Consider the following 24,659-nt stretch of genomic DNA (forward strand, 5'->3'; position numbering starts at 1 on the left):
GTTTATAGAAATATTGAAAATTCTATAAAATATCTATACAAAAACTTGCACTTGCTGGCACTTACGTTTACATCGCAGAACAACACTAATGTTTATTTAACCAATAAACTTAACATATCTGTTAAAGAACTTTTTGGTGTGACCGCCCTGCTAGTGTTACCATCGACGGTTAGGGAAAACATCCACGCTGTTACCCGAGCGACGTGTCGTTTTCGCTGCGCCGCAGAAAGGCCCTCCAAAAATGGCACCCCCCACCGCTCCGAGTTTCCACCGTTATTCGTCGGAATCATTCGAACTTTGAAAATGGATCGGTAGCTGGGAAGGAAACCTAAAGCGAAATACGCAAGGAAAACGGCTTTTGTCCGCTATTCAGCGATTTTTTTTGTGTTGTAATCAGCAGAGGAAATTTTACGACCAACTCCACCACCCACCAGCCACTTCCAGCAGCCACAGAAGAAAATAGGAGCCCCCTGCACCACCACCACCACCACTACCACTACAGCACCATCTCCACTCTACAACCACAACTACAGCAACAACTGCACAGCCAAGCCCACAAAGGAAAGGTGAAACGCAAAAAGAAGAGCGCAGAAAATAAAACCAAGTCAGATAACCGAAAAAAAAAAACGCACGGTGCAAATAGATAAACCCATTTTTTGCTTGCGCCTTTTTTCGCCTATGTGATGAGAGAAATCAGCAGCCACCATCGATTACAACAACAGCAACACCAACGACGACTCAACCACCAAACTTGACCAACGAGCGAGCGAGAGAGAGAGAGCGAGCAGCTACAGAATCAAATCGGTTTGCACAACTAGAAAGAAAGAAAAAAAAAAAGCAGCCGCCGCATTTCTTGGCAATTGGATTAAAAAGTAGAGGAAAACAAAAAACAACCCATAGGCCACCATTTTGAATGAGCTGAGAAAGAGAGAGAGAGCGAGAGCGAGAAATTGCTCATTTGTTGCACCACGCATTGCAGCTGGCGGCCGCGTAACCGTAAACCCTTTCCAGCTTGGAATACCTTCTCCTGTTCTACAGTAGAGTCCACCCAACAACAAACATGGTGGAGCTGGAGGAGCCCAAGTCCGGGACAGCTGCCCCTGGGGCAAATGCAACGCTGCAGCGCAACAATGCCACCAACAACAACCCCCGTGGATCCGGGGACAGCGGCATCCGGAGCGGCAGCGGCATTTCCTGCAGCAACACGGACAACAGCTGCAGCCAGAGTCAGTCAGGTGAGCACTACACCGATCGTGGGCAGCATGTGTGGAGTTCTCAGAACTAGGGATAGGAATTCATTATATGGAAGTATCCAATGAAACTGCTAGAGGGTGTACAATACTTTAAACGGAGGTTAAAGAATAATGTTAGAAATGGAACATATCTCATAGATACATATGTATGTACCTGTTTCTGAGGCTTTAAGCATCAGATATTTCTGAAATAGCCAGATTCAGTCAGGTAACACTAACAACATGGGCAACATATGGAGTGTTTGGAACATAAATAGCAATGAACTTCTTTGTATCGAAATTTCTAGATAAAGCGCTACGCTTGTATATGCCCAAAACGGTGTGAAAATGTTATTTGAAACAAGGCACGTACGTTTTAAATACCTGTTTTGGAGAGGTTTTCAATTCGCTAGAGTTTGATACTACTTGAAAATGAGTAAAAAGTATAATGTGAAAAATTAGACATACTATTAAATATCTTAGATAGAGGTTTTTAACCCCTTAAGAAATTTCTGACGCATCTTTATGAAAGTAATACTATGAAAATTTGTAATAGAAGAGAAAACAAGTCGTATAATCTTTGAGGTCTGGACAATTGGAAAATAGTGCTTCTGGTTATACCATTTTGAGAGTAAGTTCAGCTAAGTTAATCTTTCCACAAGTGAAAATACCCCTTATCTCAAAGAAAATGAATTGGGAACTGTGAAAAATAAAGGTAATCATATATAATTTTAACTAACTCCTACTGGAATATAATCAGTTTAGAGATTTAGGGAATATGTCCTTTTTAACAACCCTCAGTAATGCAACATATGTACCAAGTCAATACCAATGGTTTGATATAAAACTAATACTATTTTATGATTTCCGATGAGTATTTTGCAAGTTCTCAAACATTTAGTTATTTTTAAATGTATCCACCAGTTAAGAATCGGAACCCTAGTGTTACATAGGACCACTGCTTCTTCCCCAATCTATTTTTTCCAGTTATCGGCAAAGCTGGGCCGAGCAGAACTTTCGTTTACCCTTGCTAATCAATCGAGCGAACTAGGGAGCATTGACTGGGGCAAAACGAGCACCGAGTGCCAGTGTATTTCCTTGACGTCACGAAAGTTCGAGAACATGCATGTTGTCTGCCTGCCGCCGGCTAAACCCACCGCCCCCTCCACCCACTCCGCCCCCGCACCAACAGCATGTGGGGTGTTTACAGTTGTTTTGTTTCGCCAAGAGAACCACATTGCATCATGCGACTGATGCCATTAGGCTTAATATGTGTGCCCTAATTTGCAGGGTATTCCAGCATCTGTGTTTTATTACCACTAAGTAATAGGGTTAGGGTATTATTAGTGTAAATTAGTCCTCCTTAAGCTTTTTTTTTTCATCAAATAGGGTTTAAATTTCCCGTTAGAGTGATTTGAAACAGTGCTCTATAGAGCATTTAAAACATTCAGTGGGACTAATAATACCCATATCTTGCCATAAACCCCTTGTCTAGTCATTACTTTGTTTGTGTGCTTTGTGAAGATTAGTCTCATGAAACTTGGCAGATTCGGTGGAGCTACTAACATCCCATACCTGCCTTAGTAAGTTCCTTAATATGGTCATAACTCTGCTGTTTTAGAAGATAATCGCAACAAACTTGGCAGATTTCTGGCCAATAAAAATACACACCAGCTAATCTATTGGAAACCATTGTAATACAAGGTTTTATGTTGATTAACTGGGTTTTTCTGAGGTGGTTAAGATTGTGACGACTACTATCTTCCACTGGAATAGACTTGGCACAAGGGTATTCCAAGCTTCGGTTCCTAGTTTCTGGCGTTCCACACCAACACCACTACCACCACCGCCAAAGAGCAGCAGCTGCTGCGGCGGCGAAACAAAGAGAGGGAGACGGCAAGAGTATCTGTGCCAGCTAGCCGAGACCGAGAAATTGAGCGTGTGCAGGCAATTAATGGAAATGGAAAATGAGTCATGAGCTGATCGATTGAGCGCCATGCACTCTGGTCTTTGTATTTGTATGGGTGATTCGCATTCGTGCTCGAAATGCATCGAACGCCGAAATGTGAACAAACTTCCAAAAGCTGCAGCCACACATAAAACGGGTATAACCTTCATGACGTTTATTGCACTTGGTGACGTTTGATGCAGCCCAAAATAGAACAACGGGCCAAAGCAGACGAACGAACGGGCCAAAGCGGAGGCAGCGATGAGAGCGCGGCCTCCCACACACATGCTCCCATTAACAGTGTGTTTTCTGGAGAGGATTACAGTTGCAAAAGCAGCAGGGGGATTGTAGGAAAGGGGGGAACCCTTTCCAGCAATCGACTGAGTGGAAAAGGCTGTCAATTAGAGTCTAACAACCGACCATTATCAAGTAGTTTCCCATTCTATCTAGACTTTTTGGAGGACAGCCAGTAGTGGTGCCTACGTGCAGCCTCCGATTCATAAAAGCAGCCCATCCACCAGCCCCATCTTTTTCTCTCTTGCGCAAAAGCCCTGCGAGAGAAATTTATTTTTCTGCGTTGGCAATGCCGTACCGTAGCGAAAAAAACGTCAGCTGAAACCCCAAAGGCATATGTTGTTGTTTACCCGTGCAAAAACGAAAACAAAGCGAGTTAAATGTAGTTTTTGTTTTGCTGTTTGCCCTTTCCACTTGTTTGCTTTTAAACAGAACTCGCACATCACACCACCTTCCATGCTGCGCTGGTGTTGGAGCCTCTCTCGCCCCCCCTGTCCCTCTGTCCTTCACATTTTCGGCCTACGTGCGATTCGGCATCATGCTCTCGCACTCCAAAAACATGGGGCTCTTTTCTACACTAGAAAAAAGTTACAATCTCAGATCATTTTGGACATAAATATATATTCTGTCCAATTGAAAAATAAGTTTATATGTACATGGTTATAAGCTAACATTATTTCTTTCTGTGTACCTTGCACTCTCTTTCTGCAAGAGCTTTATGGATTGGATTTAAGTGATTACATGGAACGCATTGCATCATGTAAGGCTCTCTCGCGCACCGGCCTTTTCCAGTGCCGCTCTCTTAGTCCTCGCTGGCTCTCTTTGGGGCCGTCGTCGTTTTGTTATTGTTTTTCCTGTTGCTGTTTTTGTTTTGCTTGCGGCGGGGCGGCCACAACCACAAAGCTACTTCTTGTCAAAACTGGTTCTGTGTCCAATCAATGATGTGGCTTTATCTGCGCTCTCTTTTCCGCCGCCGCTACAGATGTTTGAGTGTCTGTGTGCGTGGGCTTATTGGCCAGGTTGGGTGATAACACTGGTATCGGCGGCGGTGGTGGTATCGGTATCGGTTGATCCGGCGTAAACTAGTGTACCAATATTTATATTTACCCTTCTCGAAAGCCAAGAATTCGATCGACAAACGCAAAGCTAATGTTTTCATTTTAGCCATCGAGTTCTCGGCAAATATGTTCGAATTTATATCGAGTCGATGAATAAACATGGCCGGTAATTGCTCTGTGCATTCGATTTAAAACCGGATTTTTGCACACCAGAGGCGTTTCTCTTCCGGGCTGTTTTTTTAATTTGTGTGTAATCAAAAGCCCGTGTTATTGTTTTGATTGTCCTATGCCAAGCGATATTTGCACATTTTGATCCCCATAACCATCTAACTATCTCGCTTGCGCAGCATAAATTTACAAACACCAGGGGTCAGAATAATAGGCATTACTAATTTTAAAATTAACTGCAATAGAAAACCCTGCTTAAATAAAAAAAACACATTTTTATGTAACTATGTATGAAGATGGAAATTTATCATTATATTGTTATTGCTGATCAAGTAATAGCCCTATTTAGAAACCTACTATTTCGCCCACCACTGTTTATTTGTTACAACAACTCTCGCTCTCGTTTCGTTCCTTCTCGGCCGCTCTCTTCGGCGCTCTTTCTCGCGCACGGCGGTAGTTTTCTGTTTTCGGTTTTTGTCGCTCCAACGAAAGCGGGCGCGTGTTTGAATTTGATTCTTTCCTCGTTGGCGCCGCGCGTCGTTGGTCCGCAAAGACTTGTCCGTGTTTTTTTCCATTTCTTTTAAATTCACTATTTTGGCCAATTGGTTTTCGCCTCCGCCGCACACCAGAATTTTCCAAAGTCGCCGGTACTACAAATTACCATATTCGAAATCGAAATCCCCCGGCCGTTAAATCTGAAAATTTTCCGTGTGCTTCCAATCAATACACTACCAATAAAACAGTAACCCTTCATCGTTCAGATTGTTGTTTTCGTTTTCGTCGGGAGATTTCTGGAAAACGAAAGTGTGCTTTAAATCAAAGATGATCCAACCGGAATAGGGTTATAATTAGCCCAAACTAAACCAAATTGAAACTAAAGCAATATATTATCGAGAGCAGGCGGTTTTATCTACGCATTGCAAAAACGTGTGCCGCCTGGGAGAAGAACAAGCAGCAGAACGGGCGTTGCTTAGACAAATTGCGTTGCGATTAAAAGGCGAACGGCAACAACAACAGAAGCTACAACAACAACAACAACAGTAGCGGCAGCAAACATGTTGGGTAAATACAAAAACAACATTAGCAACAAAGTCTAGGAACGAGATGAGAATGAGAGAACTTTCACACACACACTCACCTTGCGCACACCCACAGGGGCGCAACTGCATCTGTGTGCGGGGGAAACGTTTCGAAATGCCGGTTTTTGCATTTTTGTTATTGTTTTTGCCCGAACAAGTTTTCCGCTATATGTATATTTAACAGGCTGTATCTATTACAATGTATTCTTGGCCCCCCATTGTCTTGACGAAACTCATTTGTAATTACTGAGTAACGGTAAAGAAGATAACTATAGCGACCTTGTCATAACATAACTATCAGTGTAACCAACTAGGGGTTATTCACTAATTTAAAATTTTATTGTTTTATCTCTTGTGTGTTCTGGGCTCTCTCTCGCCATTTTCAAACATTTTTTCGCTTTTACAATTTCATTTGCTGCGCAATAATTTTCTGCTTCTTTACAGCACACAAACACACGCGTTGAGATAGCGTACGTGAGTGTGTTTATGTGTAAGTGCTTCTGCCCGTGAATTCATGCTGGCAAAAGAAAAAGGTGGCTTTAAAAAAGGGGTGCAGGTTGGGGAAGCAACCCTTTAACTTTCAGACCATTTAATGGCAATTTTTTAAGCAGACAATAAATTACAGTCCCCATTTTAGTCTAAAGTTGAGAATTGAGAGATCGGAAAACATATGTCTATATGTACAATGTACATTGTACATATTTCACAAACAGGATTTTAATTATTTTTTAATTTCTCTTTTTATCTAAACTAAAATTAAATATAAAATTAAATTAAATTACCTTGTTAATTATTAATTATAGGAATTTGTAAAAGTTTACTTTTTTAATTGAAGGAAACAGTACTTTACAGTCCTCATTTAAATCAAATCAGGAGTTTTCAGAGATTGGAAAACATATTTCACAAGCAAAGGATTTTAAATAATTTTTAACTAACCTTTCTATCGAAAAACAAAGTTAAATAAAAAGGAAACAAATTCTTAAATTGAAAAACCAGTGTAATTTATGATAATGCAATGTAATGTAAAAGTTTACTGTTGTGTATTTTTGATAAAGCCTACAAAGGATAACAGCTTTGTGACGTCACAGTTTTCAGATTTAGAGCTCTGCTAATTGGGAATTTATACATCGTCCCTTCGTCACCTTCTCGCGCTTTCACTCTGCCATGAAGTAATACTCCAAGAGAGAGGCGGACCCACCTTATCTTCCTCTTCCTTGTTCCACTCCCACTGCCCCACTCTCTCGTTTCCGCCGCCGCCGCTCTCTATTTACTAAAAGCTCTTCATGTGCGACCGCATGTTGTTTCTCCTTCCCTTTTTATTATTCTCTTGCTTATATTTGAATTGAAATCGGCAAACGACGGCAAAGTTAAGTGCCAAAAGCAAACCTTTTGCTTTGCTCACTTTTTGCGTAGTTCGCCCGTCTTATCGGCCTTTTGTTTATTCGCTAATCGGGGTGGCCACTGTGTTTTGCCTTTCCTACCTAGACATTTGATAACTTATTATGGCACTGGCTTCAATTTCGATTATGTTTGCTCCACAGCAAATTTCAATTTGTCAAGGTTTTCTCTAGACGCTTTCGATTCTTGTTTTGTTTTCAGCTTTGTGTTATCTCTCGCCTTTTGTTTTTTATTTTCCACCTGTGGAGAGGTGTCCTTCAGCTTGATTGTTTTTCTCATCTTTTGTGTGAAACTCTAGTCTTAAAATCAAAAAATGTTATAGTTTTTTTTCTCGAAATATTCATGATTTTTTGACACATTTTTCTGAGGATAGCCATTTTTTCTGCAAAAGTATCTAATGTAAACATTTTTTATAATGTATTTACTTTAGCTTTTTAAGAATGACCCTTCAGAAGAACCTTGAAAATACATCTAGCAATATCATCCAAAATGATGGAAAAAATAATGTGTAAAACAACTGAAAAGCCGGCCGGCACACATTGGATAGTATGTATTTCCCTAGATTATTTCAATCGGATCAGGTTATTTTACATAAGTTGGTTTGTATCGCTAACATTTGTCTAGCCGCTGATGAAATGGGGTAAAGGCATTTCATATAATTCCCATTGTCGTCATCACCTTATCGACTTGCACCTGAAGGGATCGGATGATGTGTTATGACGGCTGTCCCAGACATTCTGTGCCGGAACTGCGGAAATTGTTTATGCAATTTAAATAAAAATACCTGCGTCTTCAGCACACACGTCCCTCGTCCATCAAAAAGAAATGATTTGGCAAAAAATCATAATTAAATGCGCAGAATTTTTGTGAGGGAGAACGTGAGAGGCCATCCGATAAACGAGAGAAATGCAAAAATAGTCTCTTTTTTTTACTGTCTGAGCGTTTATTTACGCAATTGATAACAATTAAAGCTGACCAACAAATAGGCCAAATTTTATATTTAGAACAGAACGGAAAGCGTGCGAGGAATCAGAGAAGTGTGGGCGGTCGAAAGGGGGACCATCGCTCGAGGTCGTATGGACGCATTTTTGATTGGACAGTTTTTTGATAAACGGATGGTAGAATCATCAGTTTCAGAATTGGATTCTACAGGGCAACGACTTGTTTCTTTGTTAGGAGCTAAGAACTACTTCTGACAAGAGAAAACACTCCTTTTTCTGGTACAGTGAATATGGGAAGTTGGAAATATATTGGGTTCCTTGCTTTAAAAGTTTTGAATAAATTATAGCAGTATTTATAAGTGAGCCTCTTCTGGACTTCTTAAAAACCTATGAAAAAGCAAGCCATATGGTCTATAAATTATAGTGTTTTTTATCCTTAGATACTAAGGATACAATCTGTTAATAACCATAATATTACCACTTTATCCCCCAAATTTCTTCACCAAACCGAAAATATAGCAGGAACCATGTAAAAACTTTAGATTTTCAGTTCCTGAGATCCACTGTAGTTGACTCCACTCGATTGCTCTCCAATGAAGCGATACTTATTTGCAATGCGACGTGCCTCCGGGCTGATTAGGTCTTTAGTCGTTCAGCTAGATCTTCGGACAGATACCGCCTTGGTGCAGCCGTTGAGGGCTTTATAAATAGTCGTCCGGCTATTGACAACAATTGAAGAACAGGCACACACCCAATCAAGCTGATCGCCGGTCGGCAGCCCGCCTTACTCCTCTGATCTTTGGGTTAGCTCCAGCCTTAGCTCTGTACGATTCCACCCAGAAGTTATCTTTATAGAGAGGCCTGTGTTTGCGGCTGTTTACACATTATTTAATTTTTACATATTTATGCACACTTGCGGGCGACTTGTTTACGACACGCGATTTGCCTTCTACGCAGTTAGTGCAAAAGTACGAGTATTTCTTATTTTAAATTCCCTCATTATTATTTTTATACATTGATAAATGTAAAAAAAATTGGCATGCAAATATGGCGAGCGATTGCGATAAAAAGCGTAAACCATGCTTGTGGGGTCGATCGAATGGTGGTATTGAGCTATCCGTTTATTCCCAGCCAATATGCAGAATCCGAAAGGTTTGACCGGAGAAATATAAACCAAAGATCTACAAACTTTAGCACCTATTGTTTGAACATTTAAAAATGTTTTCTTTAAGTGATTTATTTTGTTTTCTTACTGCCCACTGATAATGAATTGAGAAAACTTTTTAGTGAATCACTAGCAGCTATTTTACGATGATGACTTGTTCGAAATTAAAAAAATGAAAAACGTGTCAGCGAATTTGGTTACTTTGCATGTTTGCGGTGGTCTATTCTTAGTATTTCTAGTGTTGTACTGAAATTTTCTTTGTGAAATACAGTTCATAAATATCCAGAGCTCCAGTTATAGGTAGAATTCTGGAGTTAAATGTTATGTTGCATGTTTATTTCGACAATTTATCTGACGATATTTCTGTTATTGTTTACAGACGGGCAGAATGAACTGACGCGCTACAGCAGCGAGGATGTGTCGGGCAATGAGTCGAGTGAAGCGCCCAACATGACCGAGATGGAGCGGCAGGCGGAGCTGAACAGGCATAAGGAGGAGATGCAGAAGAAGCGACGCAAGAAACGCATCAGTTCCTCCCTTCATTCCTCAACGTTCCAAGGTGTGTATGCCGGCTTAGGAGAATAATCACCAAGGACCATTTCTAAAAGTACTCTATCCAACCTTTAGAGCTGTACAAGCTGACTGGCGAGATTCTGGGCGAGGGAGCCTATGCATCGGTGCAAACTTGCGTCAACATCTACACCGATCTGGAGTACGCCGTGAAGGTGATCGATAAGATACCGGGGCATGCGCGTGCGCGTGTCTTTCGTGAAGTGGAGACATTCCATCACTGCCAGGGCCATCTGGGCATCTTGCAACTGATCGAGTTCTTCGAGGATGACGAGAAGTTCTACCTGGTGTTCGAGAAGATCAACGGGGGTCCGCTGCTGACGCGCATCCAGGAGCACATTTGCTTCTCCGAGCACGAGGCATCGCAGATAATCAAGGAGATTGCCTCCGGGCTGGATTTTCTGCACAAGAAGGGCATTGCCCATCGTGATCTCAAACCGGAGAATATTCTGTGCGTTAAGACGGACTCGCTGTGCCCGATCAAGATTTGCGACTTTGATCTGGGTTCGGGGATTAAGTTCACCACGGACATCTCGTCGCCAGCAGCCACTCCCCAGCTATTGACACCAGTAAGTTTGGAAACTTATGAAGACTTCGACTATTAATGCTAATACGAAACCTTTTTCTTTTTAGGTTGGCAGTGCCGAGTTCATGGCTCCGGAAGTGGTTGATTTGTTTGTGGGGGAGGCACACTACTACGATAAGAGGTGCGATCTGTGGTCCCTGGGAGTCATTGCTTACATCCTGCTCTGCGGCTATCCGCCGTTTTCGGGCAACTGCGGCGAGGATTGCGGCTGGAATCGCGGAGAAAACTGTCGCACGTGCCAGGAGCTGCTTTTCGAGTCCATTCAAGAAGGTGCGTGGGTGTTCTTATAGCCTAGAATATTATAATATGTGCCTTATAATCAAACAATACAATAATAATACCGATTCCTTTCTTCAGGACACTTTTCCTTTCCGGAGGCCGAGTGGCAACATGTAAGCGATGAGGCCAAGGACCTGATTTCCAACCTGCTCGTCAAGCAGGCATCAGATCGCCTCAGTGCCGAGGCAGTGTTGAATCACCCCTGGATTCGTATGAGCGAGCACGAGCCGCCGGCCAACAAGCAATCAGGCCGCCACAAGGCTCTGCAGACGCCCAGTAACATTCGACGGTAAATAATAAAGAAATATATATACCTTGGTTCCGGAGAATTAATAAGATATTCTATTTCCCTTCCAGCAATCACCAGTCGGCGAGGGAAATCTCGCAGTTTGCCGAGTCGGCCATGGCCGTCAAGCGTGTGGTCCTGCAGCATTTCTCGATGCGCTACGACTACATGAAGGAGCGCCCGAACATCTACCAGCCGTCGCAGGCCTATATGGATGCCTACAGCGATGAGAACTACAATCCCAAGCCGCCGGCTCACTACACTCGCAATCGCTCGCAGCGCAATCCAGCTACGTCCATGTGCAGCTACGGAGGACGCATGTCCTCGATGCACGGCCAGCGGGCCAGTAGCCGTCAGTCCTCTCGGAATGTCTCTCGCAATGCATCTGCAATTTACCCCAACAGCGGGGGCTTTAAGACACTCAACGTGCACGAGGAAGATGACGACGATGAAGCTCTGGAGGCTTTTGGTCGCATCGACGACGACGATGACGAGTGGGCCAGGTCGACGAGGCAATACCAGCAGCAGCGCGAGCTGCAGCAGCAGCAGGAGGCGCTGGGCGAGGGTGGTCACTACAGGCGCGAGAGCGGTAGCGAGGGCGACGACATGGAAGAGGAGGAGGACGGAGAGAGCGAGGACTATCAGCACTATAAGCATTATTGGCGCGAGTTGGACGAGGACGAGGGCGATGACTATCTGTATGAGCAGCAGCAGCAACGCGTCGACGATATAGCCGAGGAAGAGGAGGATGAGGAGGAGAAGCTCCAGGAGGAGCAGAAGGAGGAAAATCAACAAGCTGACAATCTGAAGCTATCGAAAGCTTACCTAGAGCAAGTTGGCGAGACCAATGTGGAGAAATCGAAGCCACATCATGATAATGGTTTGTATGAGAAGGATGAACTTATTATGGATAATATGCATATGGAGGAAACAACCCAGCAAAGCGAATTTGCTAAGCTCACCACAATGCGCAAAGATGCGCAGGAGGAGGAGATGGAGAACGGTAAGGAGATTAAGCAGCAGCAGGAGAAGGACAAGGAGACAAAGGAGAAGGAGGAGAAACAGCAGGATGATGTTGATGGGGCTAAGAAGCAAGGACCATCAAGTGATATTAGTGCTACTACCATCACCGATAATAACAAGCAGCAAACACCAGTTATGACTACAACACAGATTACCAACTGGCAAACTTGGGATGCAAATGAAGATGATGATGTTAAACTATTGGATAGTATTAGTGATTTAAATGAAAAGCTACCTGAAATTTATGAGACTGCAAATATTGTTGTCAACTCAGCGGCAGTGCCAGCAGCATCGACACCAGCAGCAGCAGCACCACCACCAGCAACATGCCCACCAACCGATAAACCAGAGGAAAATGATTCGAACGAGATAAATCCGACGACTGCTGCTGAGGGGACAACAATGCGAACGACTTTTGGCAAGGCGTCGGAGGAGGAGCAAGAGCAAGAGCAGAAGCCTCCAACCCAATCCCAGACCACCATGGGCCACCACAGCAAGTCCGGCCGCAATGTATACTTTTCTGTCGATGCATATCAGAACGACGAGGATGCCGATATCGACGAGGATGATGACTACGATGATGATGAGGAGGAAGAGGATCTGCAAGAGCAACGCAAGCAGCCGCTGTCTTCCATTGCCAATGCCTACACCAGGAAGCAGCGACAGCAGCACCAGCGGTACATTGTGCCGCGCTACCAGCCTGCAGATCCAGTTCCTCTGAGGCAGCAGGCGGAGAATTGGCGTTATCGCACTCATCACTCGCAGGAGCAGCAGCCGGCAGCGGGCTATCGCAAGTACCGTCCGCCCTTCAGCACCGGAGGCGGCGGTGGACACCATGGCAACCAGCAGCGCAATTACCTGGGCAGCTTCTCGCACAGCGGCGGTGCCGCTGGCTACAAGATTGCTCCGATGCAGCCGCCACAGCAGCCGCCTCCGCGGCACAACAGCGCCGGAAGCAGCGGCAGTGGCAGCGGTGGATCCCCGCCATCCGACGAGCAGTCGACGATCCGAAACTGGCGCCAGGATTGCGTCTACGCCCGCAGCTACGGCATGAACCAGCCGTCGGAGCAGCAACAGCAGCGATACAACCGCTCGACGGCCCAGCGGGCCCAGCAGCAGCCTCGCATCGGCAGCGGTCGCTTTGCCCACCTGCAGGCAGCCCAGTTGATGGAGGAGCTGCCGGACATGCGGATCGGCCTGTCGCCGCCCAGCGAGAGCGTCCTGCTCCAGCGGCGCCTGCGCCAGCAGCAGCGGGCCAACGATTTGTCCGAGTACTGCGAGCCGGCAACCGCCAGTGGATAGGTCGCTTTTGGACAGATAACTCTGTTTTTCACGCACATTCTCTAAAAATCAATTTTCCAGTTCTATGATTCTTTTTGGTGCAACATTTTAGGCACACTTACATTTCAAGCAAAAGTGTACGAATACAATTTAAATTCAATCAATTCCCCCCTATTGCAAACAGAGTTAACATATGAAAAAAAAAAACACAAAAAAAAGTGAATTAAACATTGTAGGAGGAAAACAGAAACCAAGGGAAAATGAGAGTGGCAATTGTCTACGCTGTTTTGAAGCAAGCCAAACAGTCGTTCGAGATGAAAACAACAGAAAACAAATACCTTTTTTTATAAAAAAGATTCGAAAAATTGTAATTTATATTGCAGTATAATTTTTTATTGTGAAAAATAAAAACGAATACGAAAAGTGTTTGATCAAGAGATGCATAAAACCCTTTAGACTTTTCTGTTCTTTGGTGAAATTGATCGAATCCTAAGTAATCTTTATAAAAATAATTGCATGCCTCTTGAGTCGAAATTGATGATCATTTTTGAACGCCCGTTCCAAATACCAAAATGTACAACAAATGAAAATTGTTAAAATTTGTATAGTATGTTTTTATTTCTCATGACAAAAATTGTTATAAGGAAAAAAAGAGGCGGGCAGCAAAGATAAGTTGAGTTTATAAAATCAATTAAATTGTCCAAATTTCGAGTGTCTCGCCAATTAGTTTGACCCGAAATTTACACTTAAACACAACTAAAGCTGGTTAGTTATCTCGAAGAAATTGACTAGTACTTGTGTATCTGTCAGTTCCTTGGATAAAACTTGCCCGTTGACGGTTATTTCTTTCCAAAACTGTTGAAAGATATATTTTTTTAAGCCCCCGAGAATTCCTCCACATTAACACCCACAACACACACACTATGGCCAACTACACTGGGCAAAATGCTAACAAACTCTTGACATTGCTAGTTGCTCAACAGTTTTTGCTGGGCGTAAATGAAAGGAAAGCATGCAAACCAATTTTGTTAAATACATACACACCTATAATATTTAAAAAATTGTGATATAAAATGTAAATGTAAATGCACCTGAAGAAATCTATCTATCAAATGACGCTGTGCCATCAACAACCACTTCTAGAAGGAACATTTTCCACAGTCTTTGTTTGTTTACGTCCCACGAAATCAATGTCAAGTGCATACACACCAATACTTCTATTTTTCCAAACCAACAGCAACTTATACTAAAAACTTCCAAAAAATATATAAAAAAAAAACTTAATAAAAGCGAAAACAAAAAAAGAAACGATTAAAACCGATGAAATGCTAAAATATAAAATGATTGTTCATAATTTTAGCTCAAAACGCGGCTGAGAAAATGTTGCCAACGTCGGCTTTTTGAGTCCGGTTAAAGTTTTGAACATTTAATCACGATAATAACGACAGCGTCCAATTAATTTTAAACTATTCATGCAATCGATTCCTACAGAAGCAATCAAAGTTGCATTGAAACTGAAATATTGAAGTGGAAACTATCGCTTTCGTTTTGTTTGTAAAACTGTGAGGAATGTTTCGCAACGAAACAAAAAAACATTATAACTATGAGTTAATTTGACAAGCAGCGCTGCTGAGAATATGATAAAACTACACTCAAACAAAAAGAACACCACCTTGGTTTAGAAAATGTCCGTTAAACCAATGGGTACACTTAAGTCGTTAACACTGGTCAGCGCAGCTTTCGAGAAGTGAACACCAACGAGAGACCGGGGGAGAGTCCTTCAAGTAATTGGATTAGCTGACCGATAAAATCAATAAAAATTTGTATGAAAACAATTTGTTTTAAAATTATTGCTATACAAAATTGAAGACAATTAAGCCAAGAGAAAAGAATAAGAAGCCCGCAATAAGAAGAAGAGTAGATATTGTTTTATACATAAAAACTCAATAAAAACGCAAAATACATAAAATGTTAAACCTTGTGTTGTGACTATAATATGTATGAGTTTATTTCAGGCAGCAAAGCAGAAGCAATAGCCCCAGAAAGCATATTACCCAGTTAAAACATAGGGTATTTTCGCCTATGGACACCGTGTAGGTGGGAGCTTTGGTTTCGGGAAAATGTATAGCCATCAACTCGGGGTTCGTAAAGTTCTCTTGTGTTCTATTTTCCTTATCCAAGCAATCGTTAAGCAGTCTTTCTAGAAACCGAATCCTTTTGTACACGCAGTCGATTTTTGTGTAGTAGTCGTAGATGGATGTACCGTTCTGAAGGAACTTCCCCCTCTCGTCCACCAGAAACCAATCCTTGTGGTGCAGCCGACTCTTCCCAATCGAGATGAAGAAGGCTCGAGTATCATTCTCTACGTGGAAAAAGGAGTACTTGTGATCTTGATTCTGATTGTGGTAATGAAGATGGGGAGTTCGCCTTTTAGTTGCCTTTGGCGTTCTCTCGTGTTTTCCGCGACAGAAGACGACGAGTGTCTTCTCCTTAATGGGCCAGCATCGTGGATTTAGCACCATGTTTGTGTGAAAAGAAAAGGAATGGACACTGTGTTCGAAAACAATTCTATAATGAAATCATATATTATGATTTTCTTTTTTAGACCTAAGGATTATAAGCGGTTTATATACCAATATATGTATTTTAATCATATTTTTTTATTTTCTTAATTTATTCTATAATACTGGTAACAAATGCGATTATATTACTTCATTTAAATTTAAAGCTACACTTTCGGAAACTTTTGAACTGACAGTGTGACCATTGCGCAAAACGGAAAAGCACGAAATGGCTAATTGGCAAACGATAGTATCGTTCCCATCGCCATACTGCAACTTTTTGCAACGTCGGAAAAAAATTTGTCTGTCGATTTTCCAGTTCGGTTTTGTTAGTGTTATAAAATCAGAATTACGGTGGCAAAATGGTTACTTCGTGAAATTATATCAATTGCATATTTGCGAATTCGTATTGTGCATTTTTGGGGGCCGCAGCTGCGAAGAGAAAACCTCTCCGCCCCCGCGAACAGAATTGCGTTTAAGCTCCCTTTTGTTCCCCCAAAGCAGCTGTTAGCCTGCCCACCCCCACCGCCCACGATTTCTTATCTGAAGTGTTTCCGGCACCGATTCCCCTATAATCCTGTGTTAATGAATACAGAATACCATTCCGAGCATATCAGAAGACAAAGCTTGTTAGGAAAAGTGAATATATTTTAAAATATTATAAAGGTAAGCATTTTTTGAGGCTTTTGTTATCATAGAACAGCTGTTCCTAATTTAACCCCAGCCAAACAGCTGTTTTTCGTATTTTGACTAACTTATAAGAAAAGGTGTCAAAAGTTAGTAATTAGTAAAAAATAAATTATTTTTAAAAATAAAAAATAAATAAATAAAAACCGCATCAATTCGTTTGCTACTACTACCTATCGATAAGCGGCATATCGATACTCGACTCATCCCTATTGCGTTGGCTAAAAAAACTGAACTTAATTAACAAGACAACTAATAAGTTATTTAAAGCTTCCTTGCAAAATCCCGTCCTCCCTGTATCTGGAAATCGAGCCCAATTTTCCACTTTTCCCCACGGCTATTGTACTTTCCTCACCAAGCATAAAGATTTTCAGCTGACGGCAATGAAAAGTTTGATGGAAAATTGGTGCTGACAAAGTGTGTATTTGACAACCAAGGAAAAAAATTTCAGTTTTCAAATTTTAATTTGAGCTTTAAATCGGTTTTGTGCTTAGCCAAAAGATATATCCATTGGGAGAGTTCTTTTAATTATACTACAGTGAACTTTGGAGCCATCCAATGTACTACATATCAAACGAGAAGTCTGCACCCTAAGTGTTTAACCCACTGTTTGTTTTTGTGTCTGTTTACGGACAAAAAGCAATCTGATCTCCTTTAGACAGTTATACCACGTACCCGTAAATGAAACATTTTTCGTACATATATACATATTTTCAGCACATTTTGGCCTATGTGCGCGGCTACATTTCTTTGTTGTTCCGTTGACGTTAGCCTGTAGACGCCTGAAAAGCCATGGATAGCTTGGAGAACGACCAGGAGGAGGTGCGCCATCAGCCGAGGGTCACCATGTCGTACGGCAGTGTGGCCACGAGTCCGGGCAGTCAGGAGAACCGTAAGATGGAGTCCGGCCTCTGATCCAGATATTGCTAATCCTCTTGGATCTCTTACAGATTCCCAGTATGCCATGTACTACAATCAGCAGCGAGATAGTGGGCTTTCGGATAGCTACATGCTGATGACGCCGTTCCTGTCCAGTCCGCAGAACCACAGCCACACCCATTCGCCGCCCACGTACACCGCCCTGGTGGCGCCACGTCGCGAATCCAACTCGGGATTCGAGTCCATGGCTGGGCGGTGCGACAAGTGCAGTTCGCTGGCCGGACTCTGCCGCTGCGAATCGTCGGTGGTGGCCAGCACCAGCAGTCGCTATGCGGACTCCACCCAGGATCCGGCACAGTTCCTAGAGCAGCCCTCCTCCTCCACAGCAGCGGCGGCGGCTGCCAATCCGCCCGCTGACCATGCCATTCCACGACCCAAGCGAAAGAAGACTGAGCCGCTGACCATAGAACAGGACGGTGACAATGCTGGCGACTCGGTGGTGGCCTCCATCAGCGGCACTTGGCCCGCCGGCGCCATGGAGGAGCATGCCATGGATGCCACGACGGTGGTGTACGAGATGCCCTCCAGTTCACTGCAGCTAAGTAACAGCTCCTTTGAAACCTCGGCAAGTGGCGTGAATGCTTACGATGATGTGACATCCAGTGCATCGGACACGGAGCATGGCCAGTTCGCCAATACGCGCACCACCAACACCACGACTACCACGTCGGCAGTGCAGGCGCACAAGAAGAAGGCTAGCCGCTCCAGCGAAGCCTCCAACTCCTCAAGCGCCGCCGTGGATCCCGATGCCACGCCAAGCACAAGTGCGCAGTCGAGAAGGCGGCAGGTGAATCACTTCTCCTACCGCAGCTCCAGAGCCTTAGAGCCGGAGAACGAGAGCAGCGACGATGGTTGGGACCTGCGTGTTCACAATCCGGCCCCACCAATCGAGCCCACTGTAACGATTATACGAGGTGATAGACGATCCATTGAGACGGAGGCTGGGCACACGGATCACACCTACTACAACAGCCGCCGTCCAGTGGCCGGAGCTCCACCAGATAGCACGTATATGCGAGCAGCCTACTGCTCCACGGCCACCCATACCACGCGCAGTGTTGATTATGGATCTCACATCGGCCAGAGGCCGCCTGCGGCTGGATCGCCGTCCACAACATCGGAGCAGGGTCAGGGACAGGAGCAGCAGCAGCAACAACTTCATCCAGAGGAGGAAAATCGACAGGAACAGCGCCCTGAGGAGCCGCCTGGCCAAGACATGCGGAGTGTGTACGGCGCTCACGGCGATTCTGGAATGGCATGGAGTCGTGTGCGCCTCGCAGACGATGCTGTGCCGCCCCGAAAGCAGCCGCGCTTGGAACTCTCTGGGAGGACGCGCTCCAAACTGTCGTCAACTAATTACAATTCGTTCCATCCGGGAAGAAGCAGGCATCGCACCTTTGCGGAGCACCAGGGCAGCAGTTCTGGGCAGCAGCACAACCCCATATCATTTCCACAGGCTTCGACGCCAAATGCGAATGGGCCCTGTGTAATTACCTATGTCGGCCGACCAAGGGAGAGGCAGCCCTCCATGGATCTCAGCAATCTTCCGTCCACTTCCACGGGCAGGCGTGGCAGCCACGAAAACCGTGGGGATGCCGTAGTGCTGACTGCTCCCGATTTGCAGCTTGACGATTGGTCATCCGATGACGATGATGATGATGTGGTCTTTGTGCACTCCACCCGTGAGCCTATTCTCTCAATTGATTTGACTTCAGATGACGATGGCCTAGCCAATGATACGCAATTGCAAAGAGATAGAGAGCGGGGACGAGAAAGGGAGCGCGAGCGAGACCGGGAACGAGAACGATTCCGGAATGGGACTCAACACAATCCGGAGGAACCAAGTGACGAGAGGAGACCCGTATTTAACTATGCCTACACATTGCCATATGCTCGGCGGACTGATCGTCGGTCGGATGCAAACCAGGATGGCACCTCGGCATTCGCATTTTATAGCGGTGCTCTAGCGGATCGGGCTGCCATTTCGGATCACAACTACAGCTACGAGCTGGACCAGCTGATGGATCCCAATGCCAGCCACTTCTACCCGCCGCGCTGCTCTAGCATGGATCCGCAGCGTTACTTCCTTCCGATCAACGAGTCCTCCATGTGGATGCAAGGGCATCCACAGGCTCCACCGCCACCTCCGCCAATGCCACCGATCTTGCTACCGGATAACTCTTCCGCTGACGCATTTTTACGCCACCAGCAGAGGACGCTAACCTCCACGCCGAGCAGCTCCGCCAGCGGGCAGACATCTTCGCAGCAAGCTCGACGGAGGCGCAGCAGTCCAGCGAACGTATATCACCGATACCATCCGTACTATCTGCCCCACTATGCGATCACAACGCTACCAACTGTGATGGAGGCCGACTACTCGCCCAGTCTTCAGCCACACCCCCACTTTCAGGGCGGTCAAGGCGGGAGCAGTCGGAGTTCGTTGAGTGGAGCTTTGAATGCTGCTGCGGTGGCAGCCACAGCGGCTGCGGCCCAAGCGCAAACATTCAGTGATCTGCTATCACAGGCGCATAACGAAGGGAGGGCGGCGGCATTGGAGGCCAGTATGGAAGGCAACCGGACGCCTCCGCATGTCATGGTGCACCCACAGCAGCACCAGCGGCAAACCATCAATCCGCCTGCGCCGGGAGCACCATCGAATGGCAACCTTGGGACACCTGTCTCCCCGCCACCACCGTTGGAAATGTACTCTGGTCGGAGCACCATTCCGCACTGCGGATCTCCGCCGTTTAGTGTGCGACGCTCGGAGGCCGCCTACAGCAATCGACAGCACTATCAACCGCAGCCTCATCAAGGCCATCAGGCGCCTCAGAACCAGATGCATGCTCATATTCATCCGCCTCATCGGGCCAGTGCCATTGTGGCGACCTCGCTGACGCCCGCTCCACCATATCCAGTGCACCAAAACCTCTGGTACCGTCAGCAAAGCATGCAGGAGATGCATCGTCGCCACATGACTCCCACGCCCATCGATCTTTCCTCGAATGCTCCGCTCCTGACGAGCACGCTGCGAAACGGGTACCTGCACAGCATCTGCAGCTGTGTGCATGCAAGGAATGGTCCGGTGTCCAGTCTGGATCCCGCCTACTATCCGCCGTATGATGCTGCAACGTCCGCTGCTGCTCCGCCACCACCTCAGCAGCAGGCACCAGCCACATCCGGCACTGCTGGTAGTAACGGAGCACCACCACCGGGTACGAGAAACATGCAGCTCCATCAACAGCAACCACAGGGTCAGCAATCGCCACCGGTTCTGCATCACCTGCAGCGTCAGCGGGCTATCCACCACCACATGTTCCACCACCACTACTCGCCGCTGCATCTGGAGATCGGGCTGGCCACGCCGCTCTCCCTGGGCTCCCGCATCTTAATCGGACCACCTCGTCCCAACCGGGGAGCTACTTTGGTAAGAGCATAAGGCAATTGTAGCCTTGTCTAGATTATTTACGTTCCTTAATCATTATTTTAGGAAACTATCGAGAGGAATACCTTGCCCCACAAATACCGACGAGTCAGAAGGCCCAGCGAGACGGACGAAGATGCGGAGAAGTGTGCCATCTGCCTGACCCTCTTTGAGATCGAGAACGAAGTGCGGTAGGTTCAATCCTGAATTTATCTATGAACTCCTCAGACTTTAATAGAAATGTGACCATTACAGCCGCCTGCCATGCATGCACCTCTTCCACACGGACTGCGTGGATCAGTGGCTGGTCACCAACAAGCACTGCCCCATCTGTCGCGTCGACATCGAAACCCACATGGCCAACGATGCCATGGCACCCAGTTCCACTGGAGTGACGGATGCCGCCAATACCGCCGCCTTATGACATTGTGTGCACGGAATCTTCATGTAATCCCCCTAGACTGAGTTTGTCGCGGCAGGCATCGATGTAAGAACAAAGAAAGAAATAATCGTAATACCCAATATACATACCTTATAATGTTTAACCCACCGCAACGCATGTAATGGGCAGTTGCCAGAGCTTGCTGCCGTGTTGCGCTGAAAAAAATATCAAAAAAGCTAACTCTGTTTGGCTCAATGTCTACGTCTAAGTATCTTAAGTGATTCGGCAAATTATTTCCTATACATATGTACAAATTGTCCACGTTTTGTGAAACAAAATTCTTGTGATAAGAATTTCATAAATATGCGTCTATTGTTATAGTATAGAATTCCCACAAAGGGCGTAAATGATCTTTTTGGCCCTAGCTTGTTGTTATATTTTTAATTGTCCCTTAAAATACCACAAATTATCGGACCCAAATTATACATCTAATCGGCAAATCATATTAATATTAATCAGCCAAAACAATTTTGAGCTATTCCCTAATTATTTTCCAATTACTTGTTATGTTTTATGTGTCACAACAAATTTAAAGTAGGATTTTATTTCATTCTACTACCAAATTATACATATTCATTTTATTTTTAACCGACTACTGCTCAATATCTCATAACGTGCCATATAAGTGAATTGATTCGATGCAATTTTTAAAAGCTTGAGCTAACATATTGTCTAATGTAAGTTGGTTTTATGTTATTATTAAAGTTTTTTAAAACTTTCAAAATTGTATGTCGTCCAAGACGGCAGAAATAAATAAATAATCGAATTATATAAATATTTAAGTGGTTTTTATAAAGCACCTATATGAAACAGCTGTTATATCTTATTTGGGATTTTTTATTCTTTCTTTAATCAGTTCTATTCTGTGACTTTATTTAATAATCATTAACAGATTAACACGAAGTTTAAATACGCTACTTTGTGTACAATCTTTCGTGCAACATATTAAAGATTGGTTTCTACATTTAGACGGGTTTAAAAGAGGTTTTCTTAATTAAACACTCTACTATGATGACTGGATGGGTCAATTTTTTGTACACACAAATGTTATGGCAAAATATGTATTCTGTAAACATATTTCTAAAAAATTGGTTTATCTATTTGCTACGATGCAATGTTCTACTTCATAAATATGTAAACAGGAGTTTTTAAAAACAAAGTTACTTTAAACCAGCGATCGGCAGCGTCCCATTAGCGGGCATAGGAAATAGCTCTGCTTAGCCTCTGGCGGGACACGTACAGCGTACACCGTTCAAATTACCCACACAAATAAAAGACAAAATGTCTTTGTATTCCGTGCCGAGCGCTGGTTTAGATCGAAGCGATTCGATTATAAGTTATTTCTTTAAACTATGCCAACAGGTTAGAATTGTCCAAATCGACCCACCCAGCGAGTACAGCTAAAAATCCTTGCTAGCATAATTTGCACTCTAAGCTGTGTTACTGGGTCCTGCGCTCGGATCATCATCGTCATCCGCATCCTCTTTGGTCAGGTCAGCGAAAAAGTCCGAGGCGTTGGTTACCTTGGAGGAGGGCAGATTGTGCCGCTTCTCCTTGTACGCATTGTGCTTGTCGTTGTACTTGATGTCCCCAAAGTCCTCGAAATACTTTACGTTCCAAAATCGCACGTCGTTGTTGTGCGAGGAGGAGGCGAGCAGCTCACCATTGGTATTCACGTCCAGCGACTCGATGGGCATGTTGTGCTGCCCCACCACGCCGAGATTGCGGTATGGAGCGATGTGACAAGCACGAATGTTTCCATCCTCCCCGGCCACGCAGGCAATTCTGTCCGTGATGGGAATCATCAGGCTAATGGGGCTCTTGATGCCCGGATACATGTCGCAGTGGTAGCCAAACTGGCCCCAGTTGTAGGTATAAAGTCGTCCCTTGGAGGTGCCCACCACCAGCTTGGAGTCCCCGCGATAGATGCCCATACAGCTAAGCTCTTCCTCGTACGGCTCCGATTGCACGTACATCTTTCGTGCGGCGATGTTAAACGTAGTCAGGTAGCCATCGGCACTGGTGGCCAGTAGAAGCTTGCTCTGGTCGTTCGTTGTCAGCTGGGTGATCTGATCCTCCAGCTCCTTGAGCTCAAAGATGGAGTTCTTGGTGCGCAAATCCCACAGCTTGACCGTGCCTGAGTCATCGCCGGTGGCAAAGAGATTTTCGTTGAGCACGTGCATCGTGTTGATGGCATCATCGTGGGCTGTCTCGTAGAGCTTCTTCAGCTTCTCCGTCTCCATGTCGGTGACCATCACGCACTTGTCCTTGGAGCAGGTGAGTAGGAAGCGCCCATCTTCGGTGAACTCCACGTCACGGCAGGCCTTGGAATGAATCTCGATGGTGCGCAGCAGCTTGTTCTCCTCGTTTGCGTACTCGTACAGGTGCACATCCCCGATGATGGTGGCCAGGGCAATGATGTCGCGATCCGGATGGAAGCAGATGTCCGTGATGAAGTCCTCCAGCTTGATTTCTGGCGGCGCACTGCGTGGTTTCTTTATGGCGGCTATGATGGCACGCACAGTCTCGTCCGTTTCGTCATCCTCGTCCAGGTCGAAGGTGGCCTCCGAATCCCGGTTGCTGCCCGACGGACCATCGTCATCCTTTCGCCGCTTAGCACTTGTTGCTCCCCCAGCGGATCCACCGGCCGCATTCTCCGGCATCGAATCATCCGAGTCGGAGTCCGCTGCATTCGGATCGAAGCTGTCGTCGCTGCTGATGCTCTCGTTGCCATCGTAGCTGCTGTCGCCATCGTTCGGCGGCACCGGAGCACCCATGTCCACCAGGTCGTACTCGTCGTTGTCGCTGTCCGACTCGTTCAGCACCTCCTGCTCGATCTCCGCGATGACGCCCACCACCATGTCCTCGTCCAGATCGTCCAGTTCGTCTTCGTCGGATGGGGTCTTGAAGTTGTTATGCCTGAGAGAGGGAAATCCCGAAGGATATTATGATCCTGGTAGGATGTTAAAGCAGGGGATGATAAAATACTTACGTATGCATAATTATCGCTGTCCGAACTTTGGAAATATGCGCTTCTATCTACCCACGTTTGGAAATTGTTTGGATACCACGGGAACAAGAGGAAGCAGAAAGCATGTCGCTTTACAGCTGTTCTCGGGTGATAGCGATTTGGCTACTTTCTAGCTATAGCTATGCAGGATTTGGTGTAGCTTACTTTTATAACACTAATATTATATCCTTTTTAAACAAGTTACGGGCGATTGAACTTCTTAATAGTAACAACATCCTTTCTGATTTCTAAATTCGGGAGTAGTTGAAGTCAAAACCATTATAAAAATAG

The 24,659-nt window shown here is 45.0% G+C and overlaps 4 protein-coding genes across 6 annotated transcripts; 2 read left to right on the forward strand and 2 right to left on the reverse strand.

Moving 5' to 3' along the window:
- The first annotated feature begins 268 nt into the window (after window positions 1-268).
- On the forward strand, window positions 269-15,122 carry LOC119545691 (probable serine/threonine-protein kinase MARK-A). Of its 2 annotated transcripts, none has more exons than XM_037851441.1 (6): window positions 269-1,235; window positions 9,663-9,842; window positions 9,911-10,422; window positions 10,487-10,709; window positions 10,797-11,007; window positions 11,076-15,122. In XM_037851441.1, the coding sequence occupies exons 1-6, from the start codon at window positions 1,061-1,063 to the stop codon at window positions 13,327-13,329; spliced, it is 3,555 nt and encodes a 1,184-aa protein (XP_037707369.1). In that variant the 5' UTR covers window positions 269-1,060; the 3' UTR covers window positions 13,330-15,122. The 2 variants fall into 2 exon arrangements, with proteins under 2 accessions (XP_037707369.1, XP_037707370.1); XM_037851442.1 differs by lacking the exon at window positions 269-1,235 and adding an exon at window positions 5,230-5,762.
- A 167-nt stretch (window positions 15,123-15,289) lies between these two features.
- LOC119545692 lies at window positions 15,290-15,843 on the reverse strand. The gene has a single exon (XM_037851444.1). The coding sequence runs from the start codon at window positions 15,828-15,830 to the stop codon at window positions 15,315-15,317; it is 516 nt and encodes a 171-aa protein (XP_037707372.1). The 5' UTR covers window positions 15,831-15,843; the 3' UTR covers window positions 15,290-15,314.
- Window positions 15,844-16,159: 316 nt separating this feature from the next.
- On the forward strand, window positions 16,160-22,133 carry LOC119547895. 2 transcript variants are annotated; one of them, XM_037854943.1, is made up of 5 exons: window positions 16,160-16,535; window positions 17,274-17,448; window positions 17,507-20,919; window positions 20,983-21,107; window positions 21,172-22,133. In XM_037854943.1, exons 2-5 carry the CDS (start codon window positions 17,349-17,351, stop codon window positions 21,338-21,340), a joined length of 3,807 nt encoding a protein of 1,268 aa, XP_037710871.1. In that variant the 5' UTR covers window positions 16,160-16,535; window positions 17,274-17,348; the 3' UTR covers window positions 21,341-22,133. The 2 variants fall into 2 exon arrangements, with proteins under 2 accessions (XP_037710871.1, XP_037710863.1); XM_037854935.1 differs by lacking the exon at window positions 16,160-16,535 and adding an exon at window positions 16,761-16,973.
- A 46-nt stretch (window positions 22,134-22,179) lies between these two features.
- On the reverse strand, window positions 22,180-24,477 carry LOC119547912 (WD repeat-containing protein 55 homolog). The gene is made up of 2 exons (XM_037854954.1): window positions 24,351-24,477; window positions 22,180-24,277 (listed from the first exon to the last, which is right to left on the reverse strand). The coding sequence occupies exons 1-2, from the start codon at window positions 24,356-24,358 to the stop codon at window positions 22,789-22,791; spliced, it is 1,497 nt and encodes a 498-aa protein (XP_037710882.1). The 5' UTR covers window positions 24,359-24,477; the 3' UTR covers window positions 22,180-22,788.
- Window positions 24,478-24,659: the final 182 nt, after the last annotated feature.

The sequence above is a fragment of the Drosophila subpulchrella genome, chromosome 3R, assembly GCF_014743375.2.
Source record: "Drosophila subpulchrella strain 33 F10 #4 breed RU33 chromosome 3R, RU_Dsub_v1.1 Primary Assembly, whole genome shotgun sequence".
In the NCBI taxonomy this organism is placed as follows: domain Eukaryota; kingdom Metazoa; phylum Arthropoda; class Insecta; order Diptera; family Drosophilidae; genus Drosophila; species Drosophila subpulchrella.